Source organism: Saccoglossus kowalevskii, chromosome 21 (genome assembly GCF_978046115.1).
Source record: "Saccoglossus kowalevskii chromosome 21, keSacKowa6.1, whole genome shotgun sequence".
NCBI lineage: Eukaryota > Metazoa > Hemichordata > Enteropneusta > Harrimaniidae > Saccoglossus > Saccoglossus kowalevskii.
The window spans coordinates 7,975,242-8,000,062 of NC_140661.1; the positions used below are offsets into that span (position 1 = coordinate 7,975,242).

The 24,821-nt window shown below is 36.5% G+C and overlaps 1 protein-coding gene across 1 annotated transcript in view; it reads right to left on the minus strand.

Moving 5' to 3' along the window:
* LOC102808824 (uncharacterized) overlaps positions 1-24,821 on the minus strand; it is a 53,079-nt gene that overhangs the window by 2,937 nt on the left and 25,321 nt on the right. The window contains exons 4-9 of the mRNA XM_085495431.1: positions 18,976-19,112; positions 9,545-10,059; positions 9,065-9,384; positions 7,325-7,441; positions 4,807-4,946; positions 3,097-4,289 (exon numbers count right to left, since the gene is read on the minus strand). Coding sequence (XP_085351557.1) covers positions 3,097-4,289; positions 4,807-4,946; positions 7,325-7,441; positions 9,065-9,384; positions 9,545-10,059; positions 18,976-19,112 — 2,422 coding nt within the window. The remainder of the gene's footprint in view (positions 1-3,096; positions 4,290-4,806; positions 4,947-7,324; positions 7,442-9,064; positions 9,385-9,544; positions 10,060-18,975; positions 19,113-24,821) is intronic.

Here is a 24,821-nt window from a genome sequence, read left to right on the forward strand (position 1 = left end):
CCATAGCAACATGGCCACCAGTTGGCCATTTGAGTTCGATCTGACAAACATAGTGACCTACATTAAGGTCCCATAAAGTTCAATGTGCTTACCAAGTTTGAACAAAATGCATGACCAAGGTCCATAATTGCAGACATGCTTGATTTTAATGAATTTTAACATCTTGAACCAGTTAAACAAATGAATAAATATATATGCACACATGCTACATAATGTATATGTAAAGTTTGAACATAGTCAGTCAGGATATAATGCACATGATAAAGCCAGTCAGTCATTTTGAATCCAATCTGAACAAACATGCACGCATCAGGGTCCCACATTGTTCCATGTTTTGGAATTAGATGAATTGTGTACATTAAAATGACTGTCATTCAGCCATCTTCAATTAAACTGTTAATGTATGTGCATCATAATACGTAACGTATACCTACAGTTTTAAAAATGTATGGTCAGGGAATGTCGAAACTAAATTTGTTAAAACAAAATGGCCACCAGGTAGCCATTATGAATTCGATCTGGAAAACATTCAGTGTGAACATAATTTCAGAATGGCAGAAATGGTTTGATTTTGACAAATTTTCAACATTAAAATGGCAGCTGTTTGGCCATCTTAAATCAAATCACAAAATGAATAGACATGCATATGTGGTCCAAAATATTTGATGTATTCGTGAAGTTTAAATGTGATTAAACCAGGTATGTCAGTGATACAGGTGGAGATGAACGGACGGATGCACACACGGAGGTCAAAACACAAATCACTGTTTTCGGATTGCGTTTAACAAATTAAATCAAAGAAAGCTTAGAAAGAACTCCCATGTGCTGAGAGTAATGGAGACACATTAAATATAATTTGAAATTACTTAGCTGAAAACTAATTATGCAAATCAGAAAATTAACATGAACAGATTTGATTGTAAAACTAATGAGGTCTGCGCAATGTAACAAAAACTCTATGTACCAAGTTTAATTGAAATGTGATTAGAACCAAAAAATTATGAATTATTATGCTAATTGGGGAAATAATATGAACAGAGTTTTACCCCAAACTAATTAGGTTTGTACATTGTCCTAGAGCATCTTTGTACTAAGTTTCATTAAAATGGAAATTAGTACTTTAGATATCAGTGTGAAAGCTTAAAATTGGTTAATTATGCAAATTGGGTAATTAATATGTACAGATTTTAACCCACAATTATCCAGGTCTGTCTATTGTCCTACAGCATCCATGTATAAACATTCATTGATATGTGACGATTACCAGTAGTACCTGAGATATCAGTGTGAAAGTTGGAAATTGGTTAATTATGCAAATTAGGTGATTAATATGCACAAATATTGACCAAAAACTAATTGGGTCTCTGCATAATTTTAGATTCATTGAAATGTGATGATTAGTACTTTAGATATCAGTAGAAAAGCTGAAAATTAATTATGCAAATTAGGTAATTAATATATCAGGTCTCTGCATAGTCCTAAAGGATCTATGTACCAAGTTTCATTGAAATGCGATGATTAGTACTTGAGATACCCGTGGAAAAGCTGAAAATTAACTAATTATGCAAATTAGGTGATTAATATGCACAAATATTTATCCGAAACAATCAATCTCTGCATAGTCCTTGAGTATGTAAGTACCAAGTTTCATTGAAATGTAATGCTCACTACTTATATCAAAAGCTGAAAATTAATTAATTATGCAAATTAGGTAATTATATGTACTGATATTACCATAAAATCTATCAGGTCTGTGCAGTGTCATATGACATCTATGTACCAAGTTTCATTGAAATGTGATGATTAGTACTTGAGATATCAGTGGAAAATCCGAAAATTGACTAATCATTATGCAAATTAGGTAATTAGTATCCACGGATTATTACCAAAAACTAATCAAAACCTAGCATTAGTTCAGAAAATCTATGTACCGAGTTTCATCAAAATCCAATGAGTGGTTGTTTAGATATCAGTGGAACAGTCATGGAACCACTAAAAAATAGCTAATTATCATGCAAATTAGGTAAATAATATGCACGGATTTTTACCAAAAATTAATCAAATCTGCGCATATGTTCAGAGCATCTATGTACCAAGTTTCATCAAAATCCAATGAGTGGTACTTTAGATATCAGTGGAACAGTCATAGAACAGCTAAAAATTAGCTAATTATCATGCAAATTAGATAATTAACGCGCATGGATTTTAACCAAAACCTAATCAAAACCTAGCATTAGTTCAGAGCATCTATGTACCAAGTTTCATCAAAATCCAATGAGTGGTTCTTTAGATATCAGTGGAACAGTCAGACACACATATACACACATACACACACACACACATACTTGTATTGCAATATGTTCCGAGGACTCCATTGGATTAACTTTTAATATAGTTGAATTAACTTTTAATATAGTTGCGATATGAACTCGATTAAAACGCGTTCCTATATAGGGTTGCGTTTTAATTGGAGTTTAATTAAACTCAATTACAATGCAATACAATGGAGAATTGCATTTTAATTAAGTTTAATTAAACAAGAGTTGAATATCCCGTGACTGAACATAGAAATGTTTGCGAAGCTTAGGTTTAGTATCGGGGTAAGGTATGGTATAATTATATTAATATTAATATAACGTGAACCATACCTTCCCCCGATACTAAACCTAAGCTACGCAAAACGTATTAATAATCGAATTAACTATTAATATAAATTATGTTTTCCGAGGACTATGAAAAAGGTCCTCGGAAGGTGTGTATGTCCTCGGAAGTAGCTATATATCTGTATTTTTGTCCTCGCAACATATAGCAATCCAAGTACACCCACACCCACACACACACACATACAGACACACTAACTGCAAAGACTCCCATTTTGTGCTTCGCACTTGGGAGTCAATAAAACGAGTAGTCGAAAGTTCACTACATATTTGCTGCAATTCGCATAAATTTAGATAATCAAATAATTCACTCAATATAGCAATAGGAATGATCTGAGAGCAAAATAAATGTGGTCCATTTCTATTAGTTAGAAGAATACCAATTTGGAATACTAGTAAGCTAAGTAAGTAGAAGAGGAATACAATAAAACAACACCTTCTTTGTCTTTGGTAACAACTGACATGACTTCAGACACCAAACATGTAACAGGGGTACACTTTGGTTCTTTGCTTGAATCAGCACATGTCAGATGACTAGTCTTTGGTTCTTTGCTTGAATCAGCACACAACACAGGCCTAGTCTTTGGTTCTTTGCTTATGTAAGCAGCAATACAAGTAACACAACCATGAGATGGATTATCATGACTGTACAATTTCACAGGATGAAAGGCACTTGTCTTTGGAAACACTGTATTCAGAATTCCATGCACAGTTTTATCAGGAAGCCCATTGACACTGAAGACACATATCAATTGATTTACTGTCCCAAGTCTTTTGCTTATAATCTGTTCATCAATTACTTTAAAGTAAGATTCTAGTTTTATGATATTTTCATTAGGTACAAGGCATAGTACTATATTTTCGTTTCTTGACATGACTGGTTTCAATTCTACAGCAAGTTTTAATACTATAGTACTGCTACAAAAGATTGTATCAAGTTTAGGATGGATTTCTACAGAATAATCATTTAAGGTTGTTATATCAATCCAATTTTTTATCGTGACTAACTCTTTTTGTTTGTATGCTGTGTTACAAGAGGTATGAGTGACTTTTGTTGTATCCATAACAGTTCCACTTGACCATTCATACAACTCAGTTTTGCATATAATATCCTCTTTATGTATATGGCCCATGCTGCTGTAGTTGTAGCCATGGTTTAGTACTTGTAGGCCATGTGTTTTTAGTTGCAGCTCATTGTCTCGTAGTTCTGATTCATCGTCCAGTGATTGTAGGGCATTGTCTGATAGTTGTGGCTCATGGTCTGGTAAATTTGATTCGTGGTTCAGTAAATGTAGGTGATGGTCTGACAGTTGTGGCACAGAGTCTTTTGATTGTGCCTTATTGTTCAGTAGAATCTCATCGTCTGGTAGTTGTGATTTGAGCTGTTTTAGATCTGACTCATATTCAGTTAGTTGTGAGCCATGGTCAGGTAGTAGTGACCCCTGATCTGGTAGCGGATCACAGTTCAGCAGTTGTGGCTCATCATATTGCTGTTTGTAACTTTGTTCCCAAGGCACATGTTCCTGTTGCTGTGTAAGGGAGTGTTGACTTAATGACATAGAACTGTCTAGTTCACTTTCATCTTCACTTTCACAGCAATGGTTCTTACAAAACAATGTCCTTCTGTATCTGTGAAAAACAAAGCATAAAATAAAATTCAAAAATTTTAACCAGTGTGTTTTTTGTATATCATAAATATTGTTATATAACAAGTTTATTACATCTTAAAGACTACAAACATGTTTCTATTAATGTATAGTAAGAAAGAATAACAAAATTAGTATGAATATGAATAATGGAAATATTGATTTCGATTTTGCATTCAAACATCATTGTTTCCAAAGGTGTTAATGGTTTATGCGTGCCTTGCAATAACTGAAAGATTTTTCAAAAATATGTTATAAGAAATGATATCACTTATAAATAATATTTTAGGCATTCCATGATGTGTAGCTTATCTAAAATGTATGAGCATTGACCACAATTTCAGGTTTCACATTTCTACAGGTGTCTATAGTAGATTTGGTATGCCTTCCTTTTCAATGGCTGGATGTTGTTAGTTCTGAAGTGAAACTCTTGTTTCAAATTTAGTACAGTATTCCTCAAAACAAATTCTGTTTTTTACAAGTAGCTTTGTATGACTTACTGTAGATTTGGGGCATCACGAATAAATTTATAATGACCATTATCCAATTTAGCACAATGATAATGATATGTAGCTTTACAATGTTTTACTTCACATCCAACTGTAGCACCTGTTTTCCCACATTCTTTATATCTGCATCTCTGATGAATGAAACAAATATGCAGCAAGTTAGACAATTCAAGTGGTGTTCCCCGATTTCAGAAAACGTGGATAAAGTATATAAGCCTTGCCTACAGTCATCATAACACAAGTAATCATTAGTAGCATAGTGGAAGTCACTCATGATTTGAATACCCTAGTAACTAATGACTGTAGATAATCATGTCAACTGGGCTGGTTGACATGAGGACAGTTAAATTAATTTGTGCAAAAATTCCATTATGATAGGTAGATGTACCACAAGCACAAGCAATTGCATGAACTAGTTAGTGACAAATTTTTTTTTTGAAATAGATGCTAAAGTATGTTCCTGTTCCTCAAGTGCATTCAATATTGTTTTGACAACAAACATACAACAAGTCTTGTTTATGCTGCTGTATACATTCATTCAAAACTATGGTTAAATTTATTAGACCAAACCAAACTATATTATATTAAAATTACCGGCACTTAAATAATACTCAGAATACCGGGGGTACATGTATTTCCAAACTAGTGTCAGATATTCAAATACAAAATATAAATATATATTGTTCAAATCAAATTATAATATAAAGATTAAACATAGTTGAACTCTGGTGACCTTGCCCTTTGTTATATAATATAATTCCCTTTATCATAGTTTGTTTCAATATAAATATGCATTGTCATAATTAATTTTGAATACAAACAAGTTTTGGGGTTGAACCAACAGTGGGGAATCAGTCTACCGAATGTCCTTAAAAGATGTAAATATCTTACAAAAACATTGGTGCCTTATTTGTTTAATTATTCTAAGGAACATAATTTCCAGCTTTATTCAAAGTAATTCAGATATTTTAGAATAAAAACAAATGTCTCATTGCAAAAACAAAGTGCTGCATTTAGATGTGAATAGATTCATAAAACATGCAAGATAACAGAAAAATTTAGCTGGCTTTAGTCCAAGTATTTTGTACAGGTGTCTGCCAAAAATTAATGATTCACTGAGACAAATATGAACTGCCTCATTGTGTGACTACTGTATTATATGAAAAGTAAAAAAAAACACCCTTTATGAATAGCTATCATGTTGCAAGCTCTGCTTTGTATGCAAATCAACTTAAATAGTTGGTGTCCAGTGGAGGGAGAAGTCAACAGTACTGTTGCCTCCTGAGAATCTACATCTTCAAACACTGCAATCTTTGAAGTGCGTTTTTAAACTAGTATTATAAAAACTCTATCATTCTGTTCTAATAGCTGAAACATATTCCTGTGAGTTTTCATTTGTCGAATGAACTGTTTGTCAAATACAGAATACATATATTTTAGAATAATTTTCTTTTTAAAATGTGGATGAAATGTTTTGCTTTTAATGTATTTTTTATGTATTGTTTTTGATTTGATAACTTTGAACTAAACAGATTTTCTATTAGCTTCAGATCTTGATCAAAGTTAGGCACCCAGTTCATAGGAGTGCTTATATTGATTTTCTGACATCTTGTTTTCTGTAAAGATTTTATTGGTAGGTTTGCAAATGTGTATCAGACTGTGCAATCTCTCCATGAGTTGGTTTTGAAACCCAGTATGGGATTCTGAGATACATTACCAAGGATATTATTACAAGATAAATCATTTGCTTCATTGAACACATACAACAATGCATATTTCCACTGAGATCAGTGACCTTTGATGTGTATCACCAGTGATCAGTCAAGCAGAAACAGTCCAAATATTTTATCAGATTTTCTCAATTTTTGCATGATATTTTCATACAGGACATCTGTTGTTCAAACTCAGGGAAGACTTTATACTGATGAATAAGGTGACCAAGTTTGATAAAGTTTGGAATAGAATTAGTAAAGTTATTATGCACACAATAACAATTATTAACGACGCCGACGCCGACGCCGACGACAACAACGGACAAAATTTTTCCCTTAATATACCTTTCCCTTCCATCTTTGATGGTACGGGCAAGGTAACAAACAATGGTATTATGCAAATTATCTAATTAATATGCACAAACTGATATTTGACTGTTATGATACCAACCAAACATACTAAATGTACTAGTAGTTGAAATTGATTAAATATGCAAATTACCAAAATGAAAATAATACCAATATGAAATTGCATTTGAATCTTCAAAGTGGTTCTTATAGGTGAAACAAGATTAAATCATATTGTCGTTTGTGCTCTAAAAAATATACAAGCAAAAAACAAATGATTATACTCTTAAAGTGTGGCAGTTGTTTCATAGCATTCATGTATGAGAATTCTGTACAGACCATGTACTCAACACATTTTGTATCACATTGGGCCTATATTGTCAACAAGAAAGAGTTCATCAGAATAATGGTAATGTATGCAGTAGAAATAAGCTTATGGATGTATTTACCAATTTTCTTCCTCTCCTCATTTCTTGTCTAACTTTATTTGCATCAAAACCTTCTCCAAAGTTAACAAACTTTTCACTGTATGGAGATACTTCTAATCCAAGACCACTAGAATTGAACTGTTAAGATACAACAATCAGATAAAATTAGAGTGTAATATAAATAATAAGATTACAATTACATTTACGACAAGAGACATTACAATAGATACATGTATTCAATGGAGCTTAATCAATAGTTTTCTTTTTGTATAAAGTGAAAAGTGAGGATAAGCTCCAAACAATACAATAATACATTGTATACATGTATCTAAATAAAATTTGGTAGGAAAAATAAGTATGAGTGTACAAAATAAAAAAAAGTATTTATTTATTTAATTGCTACCTCATACATGTACCGGGTATGTATTAAAAAAAGACTAAAGTTGCCTGTTGTTCTCTTCTTGAGTTTCTTCACTGGGATTAAATGTTTGCATGTTTAAATAATAAATTAATAACTGAGTTTCTTTTTGTATAAAGCGAAAAGTGAGAATAAGCTCTATTAAAGATAATACAAATAATACATTGTATATCTAAATAAAATTTGGTAGGAAATATATGAATGAGTGAACAGAATAAAAAAAAGTACTGTAGAATACTTTATTTTTGCTATTTTCACTGAAGGGATGATTCTGTGAAAATAAAATCCAGCGAATATACTTTTTTTCCTATATTTCACATTAAACTCATCAAAAATCAGTGAAAATAAATTCCATACAAAACGCCCAAAAAGCCTTTTCAGCGAAAATGAATTCCAGTGAAAATAAAGTATTCCACAGTATTTATTTATTTGCTTCCTCATTTATACATGTATAAAAGAAAGACTAAAGTTGCCTGTTGTTCTATTCTCCAGTTTCGCCACTAGGAATAAAAATGTCATCAACTCAGGGCAGGGATATTACTTTTACTGTTATACATTACACACAAATGCCAGCCATAAATCAATGTCAATTTACAGTGGACACACAATATTTGCACAGGTAGTTAACAAACTTCCTAGGAAAGTCTCTAGAACATTGAAATATAGCAGGCGACTTCCTTATAGGCGCTATAAATTGATGATATCATTTTGGACTAATTTATTTTTAGGTACATACTATGGCTAAATTGTTTTACATATTACAACATTAGGCCAGACTTATATTATCCCTTGTTTGGCAAACCCGTCGAATGAACAGGAGTCAAAAATGAAATAAAAATAAAATTTAATTTCAGCGTAATTTCTCGCGCTCGCTGACTTGTAAGTGCAGAAAATTGCTAAAAAAACTTATTTTTATCTTCATTTTTTTCCCGCCTGCCGCATAACAAACCCAAGTTGCATTTTTGTGGGAGTATCATGATCAAAGTATCGAAGTCTCGCGCAGATGAGAAACAAGATTATACATGGAATAAAATTTTATTTTATTTCTTCTCTCCGATCAATGATCTCACTTACAATTCTTTGAGAATCACACAAATCAAAAAAATTGCCTTATAAAAACTCAAGACACAAGGAATAAAAAATGTCTGGCCTTATTGTGACTATACAAAGAAAGCGTTGTAAATTATCTGTATGAATCTTATTTGAGGTTGATGCAACCATCTGAGGGAAGTTGATGGCATTGATACTGACTTTCCCAGGAAAATTGCAAGTTGTACAGGTGTACAAATCTGCAACCAATATGCCCACCTTAGACAGAATGAATAATAATAATTATTACTTACCATACATAGATAATGTGCACTATCTTTTTCATGCATAATTAGTTTTCCATACTTTTTGATGTCTTCCCCATTTTTACAAAATCCACAAATGATAGCAGCATTGGATGATGGCTCAGTATTTTCAGGTGGCATTGCAGTATTCAGCCTTGCCTCAGAAAAAGTTGCTGATCTAGAAATTTTCATCATATCTACTGTATTATAACTTGATTCAGGGGTCTCTTCTGTGCTTGGTGATTTAGCTGATGAAACCTTATCTGGTGTTTCAAGGCTTGAAGTTCCCACCGTGTCTGGTGATATATCACCTGATTGAACAGTCTTTTCTGTGAATTTAATAGGGAAGAAAGAATGCTATGAACTATTTAGCATCTTACATTTTCAAATTTGGAACTCATTAGTCAATATTTTCAATCAAAAATATCAACATTATTGACCACTTTGTGTATTATAACTGATGATAAAAGTTTTCAGCTAATAACTTACCAATCAGAGTGCTTGGAGATTCTGCAAATATACTGATACTATGTGAAGAAGATTCATCACTCTCATCTTCATCAATGATGTTGACCAGTTTGTTATGTTTGTCTTTCTCATGTGTCCCGTTGTCTTCATCACCGGCATCTTCATCAATGTTATTGTTATGTTTGTCTTTCTCATGTCTACCGTTGTCTTCATCACCGGCATCTTCATCAATGATATTGTTATGTTTGTCTTTCTCATGTCTACCGTTGTCTTCATCACCGGCATCTTCTTCAACGATATTGTTACGTTTGTCTTTCTCATGTGTACTGTTGTCTTCATCACTAATGACCTCTTCTTTTATTTCAACCTTGCTAGTATGATGCTGTATAGTACTAGTTGTGGTTGTTCTAGCATAGTCATAACTGTCACAGCCATTTTCGCTATCACTTGATGTTTCACTTTCATCTTCACTGTCTTCACTGTTGCATTCTTCAACAGTGTTGATATCATTTTTACAATAAAATGCAAGACTGAAACTAATATAAAAACAATAAATATGAAAATGATACAGTTCCAATGAATGATACAAAAGTTGGCTGAGCAACCTCCATGCTGACAAAAATGATGGCTGCAAATTATGCATGATAAAATCATGTAATTAATAAATTTGTACTTCTAACATTTACCCAGAATGAAGAATAAAAATAGCCATGTGTAAGGCTTGGCATCAGACATGCCACAAAGATAGAGATATCAATAATCAGGTTCAAAACGAATAAAGTGTTACTCCAATAACCCACCCAATATTAGTGTATTATTGAAAAATTTAATACAAGATTAATAAATACAATAATACATAGTCACAAATTATTATATCCTGTTCATTACATGTATTTCAAATTGTTTCATCAGAAACTAACATTAGAATGATTATTTGTGTCTTCGCATCCTAAGCATCTTAGTACCGTAAAAACTCCAAAATTTCGACCGGTTTTAAATAATTGGCGTTGGAAATGTGGCGTGTTTTTAGAGTCAAAATTAAGGTGCATTTTCGGACGGTCGAATTTTTCAGAATAGAAATCAGCAAATGAAAAAAATGGGGATGATAGACAGTGTGCTTCGTTAGTTTTTAAAAAATGCAATGTCCGTCAATTGACGTAAACTTCCCTACGTTTCACGGTAAAAGCAAAGGTCATGGCCGAGTTGTAGGCTAAACAACTCAAAATTAAAACAAAGTCATCAATCAGTGAGTATTATGACAAGGAAAACAAAACATCAATGACACGTTCCCGTTCCGTTCATATTTGAGTGACATATACATTCAAAGCAGCAACAATATGGATGCTGAACTGCATTCAGTAAAACAAAATAGCCACCAGTCAGCCATTTTCAACACAATCCAAAAAAAAATTTAAACTAAATTTGCCCACGCATGACTAAGATTCAGTTCCGGTATGGTGAAAATGTGCAATTTTTGTGAATTTTTGACCTTAAAAGTATTGGCCCAAATGCATAGACATATGTATGATATAATGTATGATGTGTATGTGAAGTTTGAACTTGATCTGTCCAGGCATGTCCGAGATATGGATCGAAAACTAAATTCTTTAAAACAAAATGGCCGCCAGTTGGCCATTTTGAACTTGATCCGAAGAAAAATTGGTATGCATCAAGCTTATATTATGTTTAATATATGCACTAAATCTGAACAAAATCCATCCATGCATGCATGACTGAGATCCGGTTCCGGAATTGTGAAAATACGTGATTTTGATGCATTTTCGGCCTTAAAATGGCCATCATTCAGCTATTGTTAAGCGGATCATGAAACAAATGCACATATCTATTTGTGACATGATGTACCATGTGTGTGTGAAGTTTGAACTTGATCAATCCAGACATGTCTCGGATACGGATCCAGAACTGAATTCTTTAAAACAAAATGCCCGCCAGTCGGCCATTTCGAACTTGAGCCGAAAAAAAAAATGACGTGCATCAAGGTCCTATTATGTTTCATGTATGTACCAAATTTGAACAAAATCCGTCCATGCATAACTGAGATCCGGGTCCGGAATGGTGAAAATGTGCGATTTCAATGCATTTTCGGCCTTAAAGCGGCCGCCATTTGGCTATCGTTAATGAGATCATGAAACAAATGCACATACATATTTGTGACATGATGTACCTTGTGTGTGTGAAGTTTGAACTTGATCAATCAAGACATGTCTCAGATACGGATTCAGAACTGAATTCTTTAAAACAAAATAGCCGCCAGTCGGCCATTTCAAGCCTGATCCAAAAAAAAAAATGACGTGCATCAAGGTCCTATTATGTTTAATGTATGTACCAAATTTGAACAAAATCCGTCCATGCATAACTGAGATCCGGGTCCGGAATGGTGAAAATGTACGATTTTGATTGATTTTCGGCCTTAAAATGGCCGCTATTCGGTTAACGTTAATCGGATCATGAAAAAAATGCATGTGCATATGTCCCATATAATGTGTGATGTATGAGTAAAGTTTGAACTTAATCGGTCCATGCATGTTCGAGATACAGGTGATCACGGACGAACGCACGGACGCACACAGGGCAAAACATAAGTCCTCGTTTTCGGACGATATCCGAACAGGGACTAACTAATAGGTCAAAAGACAAAGCTGTCTCGCACTACCTAGGAAAACTTGCGAATGTTCGAAGTACAGGTACCCATTGGACAAAAGATACATGGAAGTTTAGCAAACTATCTCCCCGACCCAGTGCGATGTATCCGGTTAGAATCAAAGCTCACGTGTCCCTTATTTGAGGGACCAGATTCTGCCGTAAATTCGCCCTTGGATTAAAAAATAAAATGGGATTTAAGAAAATAAAATGGACAGCTGACAGCTAAAAAAGAGTCTAAGTTTTACCGTAGTCATTGACGTCTATTCAAGAGTATGATTTTTATCGTGACTAGCGTGAACGTGTAAGCTTCGTTTCGACAATGAGCTGTTATCACTGTGAACAATGTTAAATTATTTTTCAAATGCCCAATTTTTTTTTTTAAAACAACTAATTTTTTGATTTAAAAAAAATCATGCCGTTTTTGCATCAAAATCCAAGCCAAAAGATCGTACTACAACATCAATCTCTTCCGCACTGCGTTCAATAACATTAACATATTTAAATAAGCTATGGTAATTTGAACACGTTGGCATCATCCAGCTTTTTGATTTGGTTAATTAGCGATTTGACTTATTTGACCTAAGAGAACATGGCGGATATCCTACAGCATCGAACGTTCAGGGCTCATACCACTAATTGAATTTCCATAGACGACAATGTTAACATATGACAAGATTGCTATATGAAAATGACGAAGAAAGTTGAAAATATGGCTCAAAAATGGGAAATCAATATGCCAGTAATCAACCATATGAAAAAAATTAACATGTTGGCCAGCTCAAACTCTTGCAAATCTCAGGTAAACAAGACACACCTACTGTATTTGGATTGCACCAAGAGAAATCACTGGAAAAACACCAAGATTAGAACATCCAAATACACACAGGATAAACCCACAGGTACACAGCCGCTAAGTAGTAAACAAAAGACCACATGTTGGTCTCACCTCTGACCCAGGTGATTACGCTCTCAAACAGGGAGCACCTGAGAAAAAAAATATTTAAAAAATGTCATTGGTTCTTGCAAGGCATTTAAATTTAGGGCTACGAGCAGCCAATGGTTAATTAGTGGCATGAGACCTTTATATGAGACCGGAATCATTCGCTTACGATGAAACTAAGTTGACTTTTATTTGTATTTCATAACAATTCAACGAATTTATTTTGTGTACATTATTATAATCACTACTGAGTAATAATCAACAATTCGAAAACGCAGCATGACCGGATTTTGCAACTATGATCATTTGCTTCTATGTAGAAGATGTGTGTTGTGTTTGTTTTTATTTGAAACTTTGTTTGGAATATACTTTCGTTACCAATAAAATAAAAATCTCTCAGTCAATCAGAAACCCGGATTCATGCCTTCGGGGAAAGTTCCGTTTGGACACTCACATCGTTTTTTTTTTTCGTTTGAGGGAAAACCAAAACTGGTCGCAATTTTCGAATAAGAATGAGTAGGCAATTTTTAGCGTAGACGAAAATTTGGAGGTAAAAAAAAATGCCGAAACCCAGCAAATAATCAGGTGACCGAATTTTTAGAGGGGTCGAAATTTTGGAGTTTTTACGATACGTTCAATTTATTTGCATATAGCAACTGCATTCTTTGAACTTGCGCTGTGGTCAGTTATTAATGTTTGAAATCGACAATGTACATTGCTATAGAAACATAAATCCTGCACGTTGCCATGTAGATTGGAAAAATTTGAAATGCAAAATTTTCAAATGTCATTTAAACTGAAAATGCAGATCAGTGAATGCATAAACTAGCAGTACCTAGATTAATCATTTCAGTTTTTGTGAAAATATTTTTTTTAGTTAATAAATGAGCTATGTTTTGGTATTTTAGAAGACTAGTTGGTAAAATTAAAATCGCAAATTGTGTGAAAGACAGAATTGACGCTCAAGGGTGTAATATGGAAAAATATTACATGGCATTATGTCACTGGTACTACCTGATACATGTGATAAATGTATTACATGGCATTATGTCACTGGTACTACCTGATACATGTGATAAATATATTACATGGCATTATGTCACTGGTACTACCTGATACATGTGATAAAAATATTACATGGCATTATGTCACTGGTACTACCTGATACATGTGATAAATATATTACATGGCATTATGTCACTGCTACTACCTGATACATGTGATAAATGTATTACATGGCATTATGTCACTGGTACTACCTGATACATGTGATAAATGTATTACATGGCATTATGTCACTGGTACTACCTGATACATGTGATAAATGTATTACATGGCATTATGTCACTGGAACTACCTGATACATGTGATAAATATATTACATGGCATTATGTCACTGGTACTACCTGATACATGTGATAAATATATTACATGGCATTATGTCACTGGTACTACCTGATACATGTGTTAAATATATTACATGGCATTATGTCACTGGTACTACCTGATACATGTGATAAATATATTACATGGCATTATGTCACTGGTACTACCTGATACATGTGATAAAAATATTACATGGCATTATGTCACTGGTACTACCTGATACATGTGATAAAAATATTACATGGCATTATGTCACTGGTACTACCTGATACATGTGATAAAAAAAATTACATGGCATTATGTCACTGGTACTACCTGATACATGTGATAAATATATTACATGGCATTATGTCACTGGTACTGCCTGATACATGTGATAAAAATATTACATGGCATTATGTCACTGGTACTACCTGATACATGTGATAAATATATTACATGGCATTATGTCACTGGAACTACCTGATACATGTGATAAATATATTACATGGCATTATGTCACTGGTACTACCTGATACATGTGATAAATATATTACATGGCATTATGTCACTGGTACTACCTGATACATGTGTTAAATATATTACATGGCATTATGTCACTGGTACTACCTGATACATGTGATAAATATATTACATGGCATTATGTCACTGGTACTACCTGATACATGTGATAAAAATATTACATGGCATTATGTCACTGGTACTACCTGATACATGTGATAACAATATTACATGGCATTATGTCACTGGTACTACCTGATACATGTGATAAAAATATTACATGGCATTATGTCACTGGTACTACCTGATACATGTGATAAAAATATTACATGGCATTATGTCACTGGTACTACCTGATACATGTGATAAATGTATTACATGGCATTATGTCACTGGTACTACCTGATACATGTGATAAAAATATTACATGGCATTATGTCACTGGTACTACCTGATACATGTGATAAAAAAATTACATGGCATTATGTCACTGGTACTACCTGATACATGTGATAAATATATTACATGGCATTATGTCACTGGTACTACCTGATACATGTGATAAAAATATTACATGGCATTATGTCACTGGTACTACCTGATACATGTGTTAAATATATTACATGGCATTATGTCACTGGTACTACCTGATACATGTAATAAAAATATTACATGGCATTATGTCACTGGTACTACCTGATACATGTGATAAAAATATTACATGGCATTATGTCACTGGTACTGCCTGATACATGTGATAAAAATATTACATGGCATTATGTCACTGGTACTACCTGATACATGTGATAAATATATTACATGGCATTATGTCACTGGTACTACCTGATACATGTGATAAAAATATTACATGGCATTATGTCACTGGTACTACCTGATACATGTGATAAATATATTACATGGCATTATGTCACTGGTACTACCTGATACATGTGATAAATATATTACATGGCATTATGTCACTGGTACTACCTGATACATGTGATAAAAATATTACATGGCATTATGTCACTGGTACTACCTGATACATGTGATAAAAATATTACATGGCATTATGTCACTGGTACTACCTGATACATGTGATAAAAATATTACATGGCATTATGTCACTGGTACTACCTGATACATGTGATAAAAATATTACATGGCATTATGTCACTGGTACTACCTGATACATGTGATAAATATATTACATGGCATTATGTCACTGGTACTACCTGATACATGTGATAAAAATATTACATGCCATTATGTCACTGGTACTACCTGATACATGTGATAAATATATTACATGGCATTATGTCACTGGTACTACCTGATACATGTGATAAATATATTACATGGCATTATGTCACTGGTACTACCTGATACATGTGTTAAATATATTACATGGCATTATGTCACTGGTACTACCTGATACATGTTATAAAAATATTACATGGCATTATGTCACTGGTACTACCTGATACATGTGATAAAAATATTACATGGCATTATGTCACTGGTACTACCTGATACATGTGATAAATATATTACATGGCATTATGTCACTGGTACTACCTGATACATGTGATAAATATATTACATGGCATTATGTCACTGGTACTACCTGATACATGTGTTAAATATATTACATGGCATTATGTCACTGGTACTACCTGATACATGTGATAAAAATATTACATGGCATTATGTCACTGGTACTACCTGATACATGTGATAAAAATATTACATGGCATTATGTCACTGGTACTGCCTGATACATGTGATAAATATATTACATGGCATTATGTCACTGGTACTACCTGACACATGTGATAAATATATTACATGGCATTATGTCACTGGTACTGCCTGATACATGTGATAAATATATTACATGGCATTATGTCACTGGTACTACCTGATACATGTGATAAAAAAATTACATGGCATTATGTCACTGGTACTACCTGATACATGTGATAAATATATTACATGGCATTATGTCACTGGTACTACCTGATACATGTGATAAAAAAATTACATGGCATTATGTCACTGGTACTACCTGATACTTGTGATAAAAAAATTACATGGTATTATGTCACTGGTACTACCTGATACATGTGATAAAAATATTACATGGCATTATGTCACTGGTACTACCTGATACATGTGATAAATATATTACATGGCATTATGTCACTGGTACTACCTGATACATGTGATAAAAATATTACATGGCATTATGTCACTGGTACTACCTGATACATGTGATAAATATATTACATGGCATTATGTCACTGGTACTACCTGATACATGTGATAAATATATTACATGGCATTATGTCACTGGTACTACCTGATACATGTGATAAAAATATTACATGGCATTATGTCACTGGTACTACCTGATACATGTGATAAATATATTACATGGCATTATGTCACTGGTACTACCTGATACATGTGATAAAAATATTACATGGCATTATGTCACTGGTACTACCTGATACATGTGATAAATATATTACATGGCATTATGTCACTGGTACTACCTGATACATGTGATAAAAATATTACATGGTATTATGTCACTGGTACTGCCTGATACATGTGATAAATATATTACATGGCATTATGTCACTGGTACTACCTGATACATGTGATAAAAATATTACATGGCATTATGTCACTGGTACTGCCTGATACATGTGATAAAAACATTTATGCACCATAGCTTTTGGATTGATGTACATGTGTGATACATGTAATAATGTAATTAAAAATATTTCAGGGAATACAGGTATCCCTACATAACCAAATTTGCTGATTATTACTCAGTAGTGATTACAATAATGTACAGAAAATAAATTCGTTAAATTGTTGTGAAAATTCAACTTAGTTTCACCGCAAGCGAATGATTTCAGTCACATATAAATGCTCGATCCGATACGATATCCGCCATGTTCGTTCAAACATTTTTAGTGACTTTTTGACCTGATAGGTCAAGTCGCTAATTAACCAATCGAAGCACTGGATGGTGCCAACGTGATTAAATTACCATAGCTCATTTAAATATGTTAATGTAGTTCAGCGACGTCATGGTAAATGAAACCCGGAAGAGATTCACCGTTGTTGTAGTGCAATCGCTTGGCTTTGATTTTGATGGGAAAATCAAGAAATTGTTTTCGAAAGATAAGCTGAGCATTGAAGAAGAATTTAACACTTTTGACGATAATAACAGCTCATTGTCGAAACGCACAGTTTACCCATTCAAGCAACCCACAAAAAACCTGTACTCTGGAATAAGCATCAATGACTACGGAAAACCTAAATTAGACTCTAATCTAAGCGTCAGGAATCATTGAAATGTTCGAAAAACTATGCCTTAATTAAAAATTAAATGGTACATCTTTTTCTGAAATATGTGGTGGCTGTTTGGTTTGTGAAAGTTTGGGGTGCGGCTTATATTGCAGGCTTTTTCCTGGGATCAAAACTTGTCAATTCAACATGAAACAATGTCTCAAGTTAGGGCTGCGGCCTCAAATATGATTTTTACGGTAGTGATGAAAATTCACAAACTAATTTGCATAATTGTTGCAAACAGAAATTGAGGTGTTTAACCCACTCAAATACACAATGCACACAATTATTCATCTACCAAATTGTTATTGCTTGGAGAATGTTACAACTGTACCCAAGTTTTCAGAAACATATCAATTTGATTTATAAAGTCAGCATTGGCACAGTGGAAATGATACTGTGATAGTCAGGATAATGACTGTGTAGAGTCAGACCAGTGTGGTAGTAAAACAAAGCACTGTGATAGTCAGGATAATGACTTTAGCAGAGTTAGACCAGTATGGCAGTAAAACAAAGCACTGTGCTGGGAGAACACTGTGCTAACATGACATGTAGATATATGTATTCCCTTCAAATATTTTATATAATACTATACCTGCTTTCGGAATCATAAATTCTTTTAAATTTCCCACAATCCTTTTTGGCACAGACATAGTGGTATGTATGTCTACACCATGCAGATTCACATCCAACTGTAGCACCTTTTTTCGTACAACCAGAATATCCACATTTCTGAAATTAAATATTGGTAGTACATGTGTAAGTACATGTAGAGAATTATTTTGTAGATTTACTGCAGCTAACTATGCAGATATGGCAGTTGGCTATGCAGATATGGCAGCTGGCTATGCAGATATGGCAGCTAACTATGCAGATATGGCAGTTGGCTATGCAGATATGGCAGTTGGCTATGCAGATATGGCAGTTGGCTATGCAGATATGGCAGTTGGCTATGCAGATATGGCAGTTGGCTATGCAGATATGGCAGTTGGCTATGCAGATATGGCAGTTGGCTATGCAGATATAGCAGTTGGTTATGCAGATATGGCAATTGGCTATGCAGATATGCCAGTTGGTTATGCAAATATAGCAGTTGGCTATGCAGATATGGCAGTTGGCTATGCAGATATGGCAGTTGGTTATGCAGGTATGGCAATTGGCTATGCAGATATGGCAGTTGGCTATGCAGATATAGCAGTTGGTTATGCAAATATAGCAGTTGGCTATGCAGATATGGCAGTTGGCTATGCAGATATGGCAGTTGGTTATGCAGATATGGCAATTGGCTATGCAAATATGACAGTTGGTTATGCAGATATGGCAGTTGGCTATGCAAATATGGCAGTTGGTTATGCAGATATGGCAGTTGGCTATGCAGATATAGCAGTTGGCTATGCAGATATGGCAGTTGGCTATGCAGATATAGCAGTTGGTTATGCAAATATAGCAGTTGGCTATGCAGATATGGCAGTTGGCTATGCAGATATGGCAGTTGGCTATGCAGATATGGCAGTTGGCTATGCAGATATGGCAGATGGCTATGCAGATATGGCAGCTGGCTATGCAGATATGGCAGTTGGCTATGCAGATATGGCAGTTGGCTATGCAGATATGGCAGTTGGCTATGCAGATATGGCAGTTGGCTATGCAGATATAGCAGTTGGTTATGCAGATATGGCAATTGGCTATGCAGATATGCCAGTTGGTTATGCAAATATAGCAGTTGGCTATGCAGATATGGCAGTTGGCTATGCAGATATGGCAGTTGGTTATGCAGATATGGCAATTGGCTATGCAGATATGGCAGTTGGCTATGCAGATATAGCAGTTGGTTATGCAAATATAGCAGTTGGCTATGCAGATATGGCAGTTGGCTATGCAGATATGGCAGTTGGTTATGCAGATATGGCAATTGGCTATGCAAATATGACAGTTGGTTATGCAGATATGGCAGTTGGCTATGCAAATATGGCACTTGGTTATGCAGATATGGCAGTTGGCTATGCAGATATAGCAGTTGGCTATGCAGATATGGCAGTTGGCTATGCAGATATAGCAGTTGGTTATGCAAATATAGCAGTTGGCTATGCAGATATGGCAGTTGGCTATGCAGATATGGCAGTTGGCTATGCAGATATGGCAGTTGGCTATGCAGATATGGCAGATGGCTATGCAGATATGGCAGCTGGCTATGCAGATATGGCAGTTGGCTATGCAGATATGGCAGTTATCTATGCAGATATAGCAGTTGGCTATGCAGATATGGCAGTTATCTATGCAGATATGGCAGTTATCTATGCAGATATAGCAGTTGGCTATGCAGATATGGCAGTTGGCTATGCAGATATGGCAGTTGGCTATGCAGATATGGCAGTTGGCTATGCAGATATGGCAGTTGGCTATGCAGATATGGCAGTTGGCTATGCAGATATGGCAGTTGGCTATGCAGATATGGCAGTTGGCTATGCAGATATGGCAGTTGGCTATGCAGATATGGCAGTTATCTATGCAGATATGGCAGTTGGCTATGCAGATATGGCAGTTATCTATGCAGATATAGCAGTTGGCTATGCAGATATGGCAGTTATCTATGCAGATATGGCAGTTGGCTATGTAGATATGGCAGTTATCTATGCAGATATGGCAGTTATCTATGCAGATATGGCAGTTATCTATGCAGATATGGCAGTTGGCTATGTAGATATGGCAGTTGGCTATGCAGATATGGCAGTTGGCTATGCAGATATGGCAGTTGGCTATGCAGATATAGAAGTTGGCTATGCAGATATGGCAGTTGGCTATGCAGATATGGCAGTTGGTTATGCAGATATGGCAGTTGGCTATGCAAATATAGCAGTTGGCTATGCAGATATGGCAATTGGCTATGCAAATATGGCAGTTGGTTATGCAGATATGGCAGTTGGCTATGCAAATATGGCAGTTGGTTATGCAGATATGGCAATTGGCTATGCAGATATGGCAGTTGGTTATGCAGATATAGCAGTTGGCTATGCAGATATGGCAGTTGGCTATGCAGATATGGCAGTTGGTTATGCAGATATAGCAGTTGGCTATGCAGATATAGCAGTTGGCTATGCAGATATGGCAGTTGGCTATGCAGATATGGCAGTTGGCTATGCAGATATAGCAGTTGGCTATGCAGATATAGCAGTTGGCTATGCAGATATAGCAGTTGGCTATGCAGATATGGCAGTTATCTATGCAGATATGGCAGTTGGCTATGCAGATATGGCAGTTGGCTATCCAGATATGGCAGTTGGCTATGCAGATATGGCAGTTGGCTATGCAAATATAGCAGTTGGCTATGCAGATATAGCAGTTGGCTATGCAGATATGGCAGTTGGCTATGCAGATATTGCAGTTGGCTATGCAGATATGGCAGTTGGCTATGCAGATATGGCAGTTGGCTGTGCAAATATAGCAGTTGGCAATGCAGATATAGCAGTTGGCTATGCAGATATGGCAGTTGGCTATGCAGATATGGCAGTTGGTTATGCAGATATGGCAATTGGCTATGCAGATATGGCAGTTGGCTATGCAGATATGGCAGTTGGCTATGCAGATATGGCAGTTGGCTATGCAGATATGGCAGTTGGCTATGCAGATATGGCAGTTGGCTATGCAGATATGGTAGTTGGCTATGCAGATATGGCAGTTCGGTATGCAGATATGGCAGTTGGCTATGCAAATATAGCAGTTGGCTATGCAGATATGGTAATTGGCTATGCAGCTGTGGTAGTTGGCTATGCCGCTGTGGTAGTTGGCTATGCAGCTGTGGTAGTTGGCTATGCCGCTGTGGTACTTGGCTATGCCGCTGTGGTAGTTGGCTATGCCGCTGTGGTTGTTGGCTATACAGCTGTGGTAGTTGGCTATACAGCTGTGGTAGTTGGCTATGCCGCTGTGGTAGTTGGCTATACAGCTGTGGTAGTTGGCTATGCTGCTGTGGCAGTTGGCTATACAGCTGTGGTAGTTGGCTATACAGCTGTGGTAGTTGGCTATGCCGCTGTGGTACTTGGCTATGCAGATATGGCAGTTGGCTATGCAGATATGGCAGTTGGCTATGCAGATATGGCAGTTGGCTATGCAGATATAGCAGTTGGCTATGCAGATATGGTAGTTGGCTATGCAAATATAGCAGTTGGCTATGCAGATATGGTAGTTGGCTATGCAGCTGTGGTAGTTGGCTATGCCGCTGTGGTAGTTGGCTATGCAGCTGTGGTAGTTGGCTATGCCGCTGTGGTACTTGGCTATACAGCTGTGGTAGTTTGCTATGCGGCTATGGCAGTTGGCTATACAGCTGTGGTAGTTGGCTATGCCGCTGTGGTAGTTGGCTATGCCGCTGTGGTAGTTGGCTATGCAGCTGTGGTAGTTGGCTATGCCGCTGTGGTAGTTGGCTATGCAGCTGTGGTAGTTGGCTATGCCACTGTGGCAGTTGGCTATACAGCTGTGGTAGTTGGCTATGCCGCTGTGGTAGTTGGCTATGCAGCTGTGGTAGTTGGCTATGCCGCTGTGGTAGTTGGCTATGCAGCTATGGTAGTTGGCTATACAGCTATGGTAGTTGGCTATATAGCTGTGGTAGTTGGCTATACAGCTGTGGTAGTTGGCTATACAGCTGTGGTAGTTGGCTATGCAGCTGTGGTAGTTGGCTATGCAGCTATGGTAGTTGGCTATGCAGCTATGGTAGTTGGCTATACAGCTATGGCAGTTGGCTATATAGCTGTGGTAGTTGGCTATGCAGCTATGGTAGTTGGCTATGCAGCTATGGCAGTTGGCTATATAGCTATGGCAGTTGGCTATATAGCTGTGGTAGTTGGCTATATAGCTGTGGTAGTTGGCTATACAGCTGCGGTAGTTAGCTATACAGCTGTGGTAGTTGGCTATGCAGCTATGGTAGTTGGCTATACAGCTATGGTAGTTGGCTATATAGCTGTGGTAGTTGGCTATACAGCTGCGGTAGTTAGCTATACAGCTGTGGTAGTTGGCTATGCAGCTGTGGTAGTTGGCTATGCAGCTATGGTAGTTGGCTATACAGCTATGGTAGTTGGCTATATAGCTGTGGTAGTTGGCTATACAGCTGTGGTAGTTGGCTATACAGCTGTGGTAGTTGGCTATGCAGCTGTGGTAGTTGGCTATGCCGCTGTGGCAGTTGGCTATACAGCTGTGGTAGTTGGCTATACAGCTGTGGTAGTTGGCTATGCAGCTGTGGTAGTTGGCTATGCAGCTGTGGTAGTTGGCTATACAGCTGTGGTAGTTGGCTATGCAGCTGTGGTACTTGGCTATGCGGCTATGGCAGTTGGCTATACAGCTGTGGTAGTTGGCTATACAGCTGTGGTAGTTGGCTATACAGCTGTGGTAGTTGGCTATACAGCTGTGGTAGTTGGCTATACAGCTGTGGTAGTTGGCTATGTGGCTATGGCAGTTGGCTATACAGCTGTGGTAGTTAGCTATACAGCTGTGGTAGTTGGCTATGCAGCTGTGGTAGTTGGCTATGCCGCTGTAGTAGTTGGCTATGTCGCTGTGGTAGTTGGCTATGCAGCTGTGGCAGTTGGCTATGCCGCTGTGGTACTTGGCTATGCCGCTGTGGTAGTTGGCTATGCCGCTGTGGTTGTTGGCTATACAGCTGTGGTAGTTGGCTATACAGCTGTGGTAGTTGGCTATGCCGCTGTGGTAGTTGGCTATACAGCTGTGGTAGTTGGCTATGCTGCTGTGGCAGTTGGCTATACAGCTGTGGTAGTTGGCTATACAGCTGTGGTAGTTGGCTATGCCGCTGTGGTACTTGGCTATGCAGATATGGCAGTTGGCTATGCAGATATGGCAGTTGGCTATGCAGATATGGCAGTTGGCTATGCAGATATAGCAGTTGGCTATGCAGATATGGTAGTTGGCTATGCAAATATAGCAGTTGGCTATGCAGATATGGTAGTTGGCTATGCAGCTGTGGTAGTTGGCTATGCCGCTGTGGTAGTTGGCTATGCAGCTGTGGTAGTTGGCTATGCCGCTGTGGTACTTGGCTATACAGCTGTGGTAGTTGGCTATGCGGCTATGGCAGTTGGCTATACAGCTGTGGTAGTTGGCTATGCCGCTGTGGTAGTTGGCTATGCCGCTGTGGTAGTTGGCTATGCAGCTGTGGTAGTTGGCTATGCCGCTGTGGTAGTTGGCTATGCAGCTGTGGTAGTTGGCTATGCCACTGTGGCAGTTGGCTATACAGCTGTGGTAGTTGGCTATGCCGCTGTGGTAGTTGGCTATGCAGCTGTGGTAGTTGGCTATGCCGCTGTGGTAGTTGGCTATGCAGCTGTGGTAGTTGGCTATGCAGCTATGGTAGTTGGCTATACAGCTATGGTAGTTGGCTATATAGCTGTGGTAGTTGGCTATACAGCTGTGGTAGTTGGCTATACAGCTGTGGTAGTTGGCTATGCAGCT